The sequence below is a fragment of the Mus pahari genome, chromosome 1 (genome assembly GCF_900095145.1).
Source record: "Mus pahari chromosome 1, PAHARI_EIJ_v1.1, whole genome shotgun sequence".
Lineage (NCBI taxonomy): Eukaryota > Metazoa > Chordata > Mammalia > Rodentia > Muridae > Mus > Mus pahari.
This window is the reverse complement of record NC_034590.1, coordinates 109,996,805-110,008,474: the sequence shown is the minus strand read 5'-3', so window position 1 is coordinate 110,008,474 and position 11,670 is coordinate 109,996,805. Positions and strand designations below refer to the sequence as shown.

General features: G+C 41.2%; 1 protein-coding gene across 1 annotated transcript; it reads right to left on the bottom strand.

Annotated features, from left to right (window-relative positions):
- Positions 1 to 2,543: 2,543 nt before the first annotated feature.
- On the bottom strand, positions 2,544 to 9,058 carry LOC110327874 (olfactory receptor 13A1-like). The gene is made up of 2 exons (XM_021207135.1): positions 8,930 to 9,058; positions 2,544 to 3,602 (listed from the first exon to the last, which is right to left on the bottom strand). Exon 2 carries the CDS (start codon positions 3,507 to 3,509, stop codon positions 2,577 to 2,579), a length of 933 nt encoding a protein of 310 aa, XP_021062794.1. The 5' UTR covers positions 3,510 to 3,602; positions 8,930 to 9,058; the 3' UTR covers positions 2,544 to 2,576.
- Between the last annotated feature and the right edge of the window lie 2,612 nt (positions 9,059 to 11,670).

The window sequence follows — 11,670 nt, the reverse complement described above, 5'->3', positions numbered from 1 at the left end:
GATTATTATGTGTTGGGAGGAATTTATTTACTGGTCCAGTCTATTTGGGATTCTGTAGGCTTCTTTTATGTTCGTGGGCTTCCCTTTCTTTAGGTTAGGTAAGTTTTCTTCTATAATTTTGTTGAAGATATTTGCTGGCCCTTTAATTTGATAATCTTCAATATCATCTACTCCTATCATCTGTAGGTTTGGTATTCTCATTGTATCCTGGATTTCCTGGATATTTTGAGTTAGGATCTTTTTGCATTTTGAATTTTATTTGATTATTGTGCCCATGTTCTCTATGGAATCTTCTGCAGCTGAGATTCCATCTTCCATCTTTTATATTCTGTTGCTTTTGCTCACATCTATGGTTTCTGATTTCTTTCCTAGAGTTTCTATCTCCAGAGTTGTCTCACTTTGGTTTTTCTTTATTGCTTCTTCTTCCCTTTTTAGGTCTTGGATAATTTTGTTCAATTGCATCACCTGTTTGTTTGTGTTCTCCTGTGTTTCTTTAAGGATTTCGACCTCTTTAGCAGTGTTCTCTTGTAGTTCTTTAAGGACTTGCACCTCTTTAGCAGCGTTCTCCTGTATCTCCTTAAGTGAGTTATTAATGCCTTTCTTAAAGTCCTCTACCAGCATCATGAGGTATGCTTTTAAATCTGAGTCTTGCTTTTTGGGGTGTTGGGGTATCCAGGACTGGCTGAGGTGGGTTCTGATGATGGTGAGTAGTCTTGGTTTCTGTTAGTAAGAATCCTATGTTTGCCTTTTGCCATCTGGTAATCTCTGGAGTTACTTGTTATTGTTGTCTCTGGTTGGAGCTTGTTCCTCTTGTGACTCTGTTAGCCTCTGTCAGCAGTCCTGGGATTCCAGGTCTCTCCTGAGTCTCAGTGGTCAGAGTACTCTCCACAGGCAAGCTCTCCCCTTGCAGGGAAGGTGCACAGAGGCCTAGTGTTCAGATCTGCCTCCTTGCTGAAGATGTATGCCCAAAACGGGGCCTGTCCCAGTAGATGTGTCACCTCTGCAGTTTGCACACTCACCTGCACAGGCTAGACTCTGGGGACCCTGGACACAAGATGTCTCTCTCACCTGCTCTGGCAGACAGAGCCCTCCCAGGTTACTACCTTTCCTCTGGCGGGGAAGGTGCCCAGATATCTGGAGCCTGAAATAGGGTCTGTCCCAGAAGCTAGATTGCTTCTGTCTCTCCCAAAGCTGTGTAGCTTCTGTTGTCCACACTCTTGCCAGTGCAGACTGCAGCCTGGGCGAACAGGAGCAAAGATGGCTCCCTTTTCAGCTCAGGCAGTGAGAGCACTCCCGGGTGGACACCTCTGCTCTGGTGGGGATGGTGCCTGGATGTCTGGAGCCAGAACCGGGGTCTGTCCCAGAACCTGTGTCCCTTCTGCAGTCTGCCATCTCCAGGGCAAAAGGGAGCCTTGGTACAGCATTTATGAAGAAAATGAAGTAGGTTGACCAAGAATGGGTTTAGTCTGAAAAGGATACAGCATCTTTTCATAGCATTTCCTGCAGAAGCTGCCCTTAACTACTGAGTTGGCATCACACTATTCTTTCAACAGTTACCACAGATACACTTCTCCATCCTCTTCCTTCCTCCTGCTGCCTCCTAGTTGTTCTCAATAGTTTGAGCTAGGGGTAATTGGTCAATGTATAAAGGACTTGCTTTTCTGAGTGTGCATTTGTTTTGTTTTGGTAATATTTTGTTTTATTGGTTTGGATTTTTGTGCATTTTGTTTGCCAGAGAAAGAGAGGTATGGGTACTGGGTGGGTAGGATAGTAGGTGGTTAGGACCTTAGGAGAGGTGCAGGAAAGGAAAACAAGGTGATTAAATGATGTATGAGGAAGAAGGGTTTAACCTAGCCTTGATGTCTGTGATCTACATTTGGTTAATTTTTATTTATTGTGTGAATAAATCTCCACTCTATCCTTTGCATGTTGTCAGCAATCTAGTCTCCCCATATTTTTTTGTTGGAAATAATTAATCTTTCCCATGAACTTGATTGTTTTCATTGTCATAAGTATGCTTTGTGATATATATGACTTCATTTTGAAACTTAGATGTTGCTTCAGTTCCATAGATTACCTCTTTCTCCATACCATCTGACTCCCAGAGCTCATAGGAAAGTGTGAAATGGAGAATCCAAGACATGCAACTTGTGGCCATGCTGGCTTCTCATGTTTCATTATGATGTTTAGATTTATTAGCCATAGCTCTGAAACAAGCATCTGTTATGTTTGCAGAGAGTCCCTGCATGAAATGCTTTTGTTTTGTTACAATCACTATTGACAAACACTGAAAATTATCCAGTGCATGAAGATGACACCTCAATTTAGATAAACTTAGTTACTTTTGAAATGGTTTGTATTTATCAGGAAATAAATCTTGAGTGTTTTTTTTTTTTTTTACATTGCCAGTAAGAATTTTATTGCTTTTGAGGTTACAGTGAGTGGAATGGTACAGTTTTTGCATCAGACAAAGCCTTTATGAAACAGAGATAAATAAACCATGCTCCATGAAGCTGCTCTTAGGAAAGTATGATTACGAACAACCCAGTCAAGAAGAATATTCTACACATCTCCACTTAATGTGAGAAAGAGGTTAATATTCTGCCCAAGGCAAGTTTGACATCCTTGTTCCTCAGTGTATAGATGAGGGGGTTGAGGGCTGGGCTGAGTACTGAGTACAACACTGAGGTTAATTTGCTTCTTTCTGGGCTGTAGCTGGAAGCAGGACTGATATAGGCACAGAACACAGATGAATAGTACATAGAGACCACGATGAGGTGGGATGAGCAGGTAGAAAAGGCCTTTCTCTTGCCCTCAGCAGAACGCATGCGCAAGATGCTGGCAATGATGAAGCCATAAGATAACAGGGTTAGCATGAAGTTGATGCCTCCCAGAAAGAAATCTGCCACAAGTGTCATAACGCTATTAATGTATGTNGAACTACAGGAAAGCAGGAGGAGTGGGGGTATCTCACAGAAGAAGTGGGTGATGACCTTGGGTCCACAGAATGACAGCCGTGTCATCAGGCCAGTNTGCACAGATGCATTCACAGCACCAATGGACCATACACCCACGGCCAGGGCCCCACAGAGCTGTGGGCTCATCCTAGAGCTGTAGTGCAAGGGAAAGCAGATGGCCACATAGCGGTCATAGGCCATGACTGTGAGCAGCAACAGCTCAGCGGATATTGCCCATGCAAGGAAGAAGAGCTGGGCCATACATCCCTTGAAGGAGATGGTGTTTTCCTCAGACACTAGGCCAACCAAGGCCTTGGGAATCACAGAGGAGGTGCACACAATATCTGTGATAGCCAGGTTGCACAGGAAAAAGTACATGGGATTGTGGAGCCCAGTGCTGGAGGTGACCAAGGCAATGATCACAATGTTGCCCATTAGAGCCACCATGTAGAGGGTCAAGAAGTAGCCTATCAGGAACAGTTTTAGACCAGGGTGTTCTGAGAACCCATCCAGCACAAACTCTGTCACTCCTGTCTGGTTGAGATTTAGCATCTTCAAGGAGAGTTTGGGGTCCAGTGCTGTGTCTTTCCCGTTCTGAGAAAATATTAAAGTTTTTCACTTCGAACTCGCGATTCAAACTGTCTGCTGTCAGAAAGGGAAGGAGTGAGTGTATTTTCTTTATCAAAGTCTCTTTTCTTTTCTTGCATTTACCACCTGTTGGAAAGCCACATATATTTCATTTTTCTTATTTCTCACATAGTCATTTCCCCCCTGCAGTGTTTTATCAAGGGGAACCTATGTTCTTCTCTGATCTCGATCATGTAAAAAGAGAAAAGCATCCTTTACCCAGCACCTGCCTATGCTTTTCTTCTCCATGGCCTCTAAGCCCTGTGCTCTGGGGACAGTGCTTGGTGACCCAGCTTACCCTTTACTTTCAAAGCTCCTATTCTCCACATGATGCCAATTTTAGATAGCTACACTGGGATGACTATTATACCTTTGTTTCTACACTTGGCCTCCTTAGCTGACAGGCACTTTGTATCTTCTGATATCTATAGTCGTTTTCCAACTGCCCATCTCAACCAGATATTGGCACCCCCATGGCCAAGTAGCCATGTATTTTCTGAACAAATTTCCGTTATTTTAGTCTTCTGTACTTGGAACTCTTATGACTCCAACCCACATCAAATCCATGACCACAGAGAACATTTCTCAAAACCCAGCCCTATGAACCTAAACTGCTTATGGGGCTTTTCTGTCTCAATGAACCACAGTGAACATTGAAGTCAACATACCCATAGCTGAAGTCATTACCACTGTCTACAGAATTTTTTTTGTAGTTTCAATATATTTAACCAGAAATTTACCCTTAGCTACACAATGTAGTCTATACCCTTGATAGCTCCTCATTAGTGTCCTGCTCCATGACCCAAGAATGGTCTTTTTTACCGTCCTTGCCTCTCTAATCCAACTGATCCTCAATGAGTGCAACTATAGCCTCCCCATCTTTACAACTCACATTCTCAAGGTCTTCAGTAGTTTCATAATTTCTGGGTCTTTCCATTTCCATCATTTCCAGTTTCCTTTTCTATTACTCAAGGGATACAAATGGTATACTTAAGATAATTGGCCTTCTGCCTCAAACAAAACTCACCATGTCCTGCCACAGTCATTCAGCAAATTACACTCCACAGTTCGAAATAGAAGACTCATTTAATATCATTAGCCTTTTCCATACATTCCTGTCTGAGCATATATGCAAATATACTTTGCCTATTATTTGCAGTGCTCTCATCTGGAAATATTGTTTTGCATCAGTCTTCCAGAGGAATGTTTCATTCACTGGATGCAGTTGAATGCTCCACTCCCCACTTTGCTATATAACCCTTCCTTTTCTTTGCTCACATTTTATTTCACATAATTTTCATAGTATGGCTCACAATCTATTTTCTCTCTTCTTTAGTAGTGAATGCTGAATTTTAAACATTATTTCTTCTTACATGTTAAATTAGAGATATATAAATATTGTATTTACCATTTGGAACCATGTGGATAGTGCTATGTCTGACCCTGTCTCCTCCTTCCCATTCAGCTCTGCTGGAAATTGCCAATGCATGTTTAGTATTGTTCATTGTTCTGCAGAAACAGAAGTTCAAACCAAATTCCTATAATGTTCTTGGGAGTTTCTTGATCAGGCTAGCTAATTCAACTATATTTGATATTGTAAAATACTCTCTTGATTGTACCTATTATCAGTAACACATGCTCCCATTTCTGGTTACACATGCCTCAGAGCTGAAGGGAAAGATTTAAAAACAATTGAATCCTGTGACAGACATATGCTATATGATAGAAATTTCCTAGTTATTAATACTAGGAATACAAGGACTACTAGGAATACAAGGAAGCTATGTGGAACATGCAAGTCTAACTATGTGGAAAATAACTAACTTATTCCTCAATGATACACCTAAGAAGAAATGACAGAGAAATAAAATTGTTGGGTGAGTACCTAGAAATATGTCAACACATGTATGGACACATGACTTTTTGCAAACAGACAAACAAACAAAGAAAGAAACAGCAAAAAACACACTAGAAAAATAATAGCATATTCAACAAATGGTGCTGGTGGAATTGAACATTTACATGTAGAAGAATGAAAGTAGTTGCTTTCTCTTACCCTGTACAAAACTCAGCTGCAATTAGATCAAGGACTTCAGCATAAGATCACACACCCTAAAAATGACAAAGGAGAATGGAATGGAATATACCTGCACTCATTGTCACAGGAAAAGACTTTCTGAACAGGACCATGGTAGCTCAAGCATTAAGTGCAATACACATGCTCCAGTATGTTCATAGCAGCCTTACTTATAATAGCCAGAGCTGGAAACAACCCAGATGTTCTTCAACAGAAGAACGGATACAGAAAATGTGGTACATGTACACAATGCAATATTACTGAACTATTAAAAAGAATGACTTCATGAAATTCCCAAGCAAATGGATGGAACTAGAAAATACCATCCTAAATGAGATAACCCAGACACAGAAAAACACACATGGTATATACTCACTGATATGTGGATATTAGCTCAAAAGCTCAGAATATCCACAATGCAACCCACAAACCATATGGAGCTTAAGAAAAAGGAAGACCAAAATGTAGATGCTTCAATCCTACATAGAAGGGGAATCACAACAATCACAGGAGTTATAAGGAGGGAGGGCCCTGGGAGTAAGAAACTAGGCGGAGGGAAAAGGGGAGCAGGATCAGGTATTGGAAGGGACAGGAGAGAAGTAGAGATGGTCAGAAAATTGAATAGAAACACGTAACACTGGGGAATAGGGAACTGGGGTTAGTCACTAGAAATCCCAGAATCCAGGGAGCCGAGAGTCTTCTAGGACCTAATGGTGATGACTTTAGCCAATATACCCAAAAAAGGAGCAATCCAACCTGTAGAGACCACCTCCAGTAGATAGGCATGACCCTCAGTTGAGAGATGGGGCCACCCATCCACCTCAAAAATTTTAACCTAGAAATCTTCCTGTCCACAGGAAAGAGAGGGATAAAAAAATGGAACAGAGACCGAAGGAAAGGCAAACCAGAGACCACTCCACCTAGGGATCCATCCCATTTGCAGATACCAGCCCTCCACACTATTGCTGACTTCAAGACACACTTGCTGAACAGGAGCCTGTTATGGTTGTTCCCTGAGAGGTTCTACCAGCATCTGACCAATAAAGATGCAGATTCTCACAGCCAACTATAGGGCTGAGCCTGGGAACCCCAATGAAAGAGCTAGGAGAAGGACTGAAGGAACTGAAAGGGATTACAACCCCATAGGAAGAAGAATATCAACTATCTGGAACACCCAGAGCTCCGAGGGACTAAACCACCAACCAAAGAGTTTACATGGAAGGAGCGATGGCTCCAGCTGCATATGTAGCAGAGTATGTCCTTATCTGGCATCAATGGGAGGGGGGGGCCCTTGGTCCTGTGGAAGCTAGATGCCCCAGTGTAGGGGGATGCTAGGCTAGAGTGGTGAGGCGGGAGTTGATGATTGGGTAGAGAAGCACCCTCAAAGAGGCAAAGAGTAAGTGGGAGAAGGAGGATGGAATGGGGATTTTGTGGAGGAGAAACCTGGAAAGGGGATATCCCTTGAAATGTAAATGAATAGAACACCATCATTTGAGTGAAGTGGCACACTGCAGAATGGCAACAGGTCTTTAACAACTGCATATGTGATAGAAGGTTAGTATCTAGAATCTACAAACAACCAAAAACTTTAAATAGCTTGATATCAAACAACCCAGCTATAAAATAGGGAATAGAATTTAACAGAGACTATTCAGTAGATGAAGCACAAGTAGCTAAGAAACAGTTTTTAAGAAATGCTCAACATTCTAAGCCTTCAAAGAAATGGAAATCAAATATCTTTGAGATTTTATCTTCTCTCAGTAAGAATGGAGAAGATAAAAGAAAAGATAGCACATGCTGTCTAGTTGTAGGGCCAATGGCAATTATTCAGTGCTGGTGGAATTCAAACCACTTCCTTAACTGTACCTTAAAACTGTAAAGAAAAACTAATTTCACTTTTAAATTTTACTTTAATCCAAGCCTTGACATGACATCTACCTTCAAAATGCTTTTATCGTGGTAGAGCAAATGGAATGCCCATTCAGAGTAATGTAAACACATGCCTTTACGTGGAGAAAGGAGACACCAAAGACAAGGGGGCAGAGTGTGACCTCTGTGGAGTAGGTTGTTACTGCAGAGGTTAGATGGAGTCATGTCTTTTGAAGAGTGGAGCACAATGCCTTTGCTATGTGCATATTCCAATGGCTATACTTTGATCCTTATAATTCCTATAGGTGTAGCAGACAATATTATCTTAGTCAGATGTGGTCCAGCTACACAGAGGGAAAAGTAAATCAGTAAGTTTTCCAAGTGTTTATCCATATCCATGATGGATCAGGGAGATGAGCTGTGCCTACCCAAGCTCTCTTTCCATAAATACATCCTGGTCTTTAGCGCTTTTAAGATCCTTTGTTTGTGTCTAAGAGAACTCGGGGGAATCTACTCTCCAGGTGAGGCGTTATTGGTCAGCACAGTCACTGAAACCCCCTCATTATGTCAGCAAGGCTGACCTGAAAACCTTCAGAAGCTGAGACTCAATGAGGAGAAAAGCTGCTGAGGATCCTCACCAGATACAGGAACCAGTGTCTGCAGATTGTGTGGTCTGCTGAGAACAGTCGGCAGAGGAAGGGTGTACATGTGCAACCTTATTACCCCAGCCCTCACCCCTTTATTTGGACATTTATCTTCATACAGAATATTGGACGCTGTCCTGTTTTCCTTAGGTGACTCTCAGTTGTGCTATCCCTGACCTGTTGCAGACATGGCAAGGCTAACACCAGCAGTGCGACGCTGCTGTTTGTAACTCCATGGCAGCTGCAAGTCATTTTCTGTCCCTGAACAGTGGACTCTGGACAATAGGATAAAGAAATGTCCTATGTGGCAATTCTCATAAGTCTCTGTGGACACCACAGATCAACAAGACAGCATCCAAGTCCTATCTACTCAACTCTATCTTAGATTCATCTGCTTCTGTTGGTTCCATTTCACAATTAGTGTGAGCACTGTGGGTGATGAATAAATATATCCAGTTATGAACATAAGACAAAAACAACAGGCACAACTATGCCCTCTGATTGTGATTAGACACTAGACATTTTGCTGTTTAAACAATGGAGCAGGACACCAAATCTTTCTATCATATTCTCTTTTCTGACCTCTGACCCAGCACCTTTCATCAAACTCAGGACTCATTGAGAAGATAACTTGTTGTCCTTTAATGGTGACATCCAAACCCTAGGACTAATGTCACTTTTATAGTGAGACTTTTGGTTTGAAGCTCCACTACTAGCCAAAAGAAACACATAATGGAACTTAGGATTTACCTCACCTTTTTCTGTCACAGTGAATTCTGGTGACAGATGACTCCAACAAAGAGCTGAGCACAGATTGTCTTTTCTGCAAGCAGCAAGTCTTTTGTGTCCCCCCCTGATGCTCTGTCTTCATTTTTATAGAGGTCACTGACCTTCTGGAATACCTGTTATTTCTAAGGCCAGGGGCAGGCACTTGTCCTGGTGCCTCCTGGGATAGAAACTCAAGGAGAAATCTCATAGGATCAATTAATGGAGGCTTCATGACTTAATGTCCTAAGCTTCCTGCAGACTTGTGTGGAGGACAATGGCCAGGGGAGTCACATACTCTGTAGAAGCAGTTATTCCTGTTATAGCCTCCTCTCACCAACACTGTGCCTGCATCATATCATTGGCATTCTCATGTCCTATGTGGAAGATATCACCATGAAAAAATTGACTACTCTCTATTCTGCTGAGATAACTTCATCTGACTCATACATACACACAATGGGTTTATTCTAAGTATCTTGTGCTGTCTAACTCTCCCATCCTTTCCCTACACTCAAGCCTTTCTGCATATTGTTAAGAATTAATGTTCCTTCAGCTCTTCCATTCTGCTAGGTACATTTTTAATGTTTTATTTTATTAGATATTTTTTAATTTACATTTCAAATGCTATCCTGAAAGTTCCCTATACCCCCCCCCCCGCCCCTGCTCCTCTACCCACCCACTCCCACTTCTTGGCCTGGCATTCCCCTGTGCTGGGTCATATAAATTTTGCAAGACCAAGGGGTCTCTCTTCCCAATGATGCCATTAGGCCATCTTCTGCTACATATGCACTAGAGACACGAGATCAGGGGGTACTAGTTAGTTCATATTGTTGTTCTATTCCCTTTCTTTCTTTCTTTCTTTCTTTCTTTCTTTCTTTCTTTCTTTCTTTCTTTTTTTTTTTTTTTGAGATAGGGTTTCTCTGTGTAGCTCTGGCTGTCCTGGAACTCACTTTGTAGACCTGGCTGTCCTCGAACTCAGAAATCTGCCTGCCTCTGCCTCCTGAGTGCTGGGATTAAAGGCGTGTGCCACCACGCCTGGCTGCTAGGTACATTTTTAAGCATTTAAAAATATTTATTCAGCCGTGAGACTCTCTATACAGATACCATTATACAAATAGAAGAGTTTATATTTAGGGATATGTAGAAATATACACATATTTATATCCATGCAATAACAATTAGTAATTTTAAAAGAACCATAACTACTGTGAACATTACTGTCTCCATAACTTTTTTCTCAGCCCATTTATAGTTTGTATAAAGATTTCTTTGGCTGGGCAGTGGCGGTACATGCCTTTTATCCCAGCACTTGAGAGGCAGAGGCAGGCAGATTTCTGAGTCTGAGGCCAGCCTGGTCTATAGAGTGAATTCCAGAACAGCTAGGGCTATACAGTGAAACCCTGTCTTGAAAAACCAAAAAACCAACCCAACCCAACCCAACCCAACCCAACCCAACCCAACCCTACCTAACCCAACCCAACCCAACCCAACCCAACCCAAAAAACCTAGCTTAAGAAAGACAGATGTTTTTCATTTGCTCAAAGAGCAAAGAATATTCTTTGGGGCTGGAGAGATGACTCAGCGCTTAAGAGCACTGTCTGGTCTTCCATATGTCCCAAGTTCAAACCCCAGCAAACACATGGTGACTTACAACTATCTGTAATGGGATCGAATGCCCTCTTCTGGTGTGTGTGAAGACAACTACAGTATACTCACATACATAAAATAAAAAATATGTCTTAAAAAAAAAACCCAACAACTAAGATTTCTTTGATTTGCTTTTGTATCCAGCTCCGTTGCTGAAGGTGTTTTTCAGCTCTATTTTTTCTCTGGTATAATTTTTGGGGTTGCTTATACATATTACCATATCATCTGTGAATAGCAATACTTTGATTTCTTCCTTTCCAATTTGTATCCCCTTGATCTCCTTTAGTTGTCTTATTGGTATAGCTAGAACTTCAAGTACCTTCTTCAAGAGATATGGGGAGAGCCTTGTGTTCTTGGTGATTTTAGTGGATTTCCTTTAAGTTTTTCTCCCATCAATTAGATGTTGGCTATTGGCATGGTGTATACTGTTTTTATTATGTTTAGCTATGTGCCTTGCATTCCTGATCTCTCCATAAAGTGGTGTTAGATTATGTTAAAGGATGTTTCAGCATGTGATGAGATGATCATGTGTCCTTATTTCTTTCAGTTAGTTTATATGGTAGATTATGTTGATGGATTTTCACATATTGAAGCACTCCTGCATCTCTGTGATGATGTCCATTTGATCATGTTGGATGATATGTTCTTAGTCTCAGTTTATGAGTATTTTATTTAGTATTTTTGCATCAGTGTTCATAATGGAAAATGGTCTGAAACTCTTTTTCTTTGTTCAGTTTTTGTGTTGTTTAGGTATAAGGGTGACAGTTTCATCACAGCATGAATTAGGTAGCAGTCCTTCCATTTTTATTTTGGGGAATAGTTTGAGGAGTATTGGCATTGGCTCTTCTTTGAAATTATGGTAGAATTCTGCAGTAAAACCAACTGGACCTGGACTTTTCTTTAGGTTGGATGCCTTTTAGTGACTGCTTCTATTTTCTTATGGGGTTATAGGGCTATTTAGATACTTTATATAATCTTGATTTAACTTTGGTAAGTAGTATCTTTCTAGAAATCATCCATTTCATTTGGATTTTCAAATTTTGTGGAGTACAGGCTTTTGAAGTAATAGTTAATAGCAATG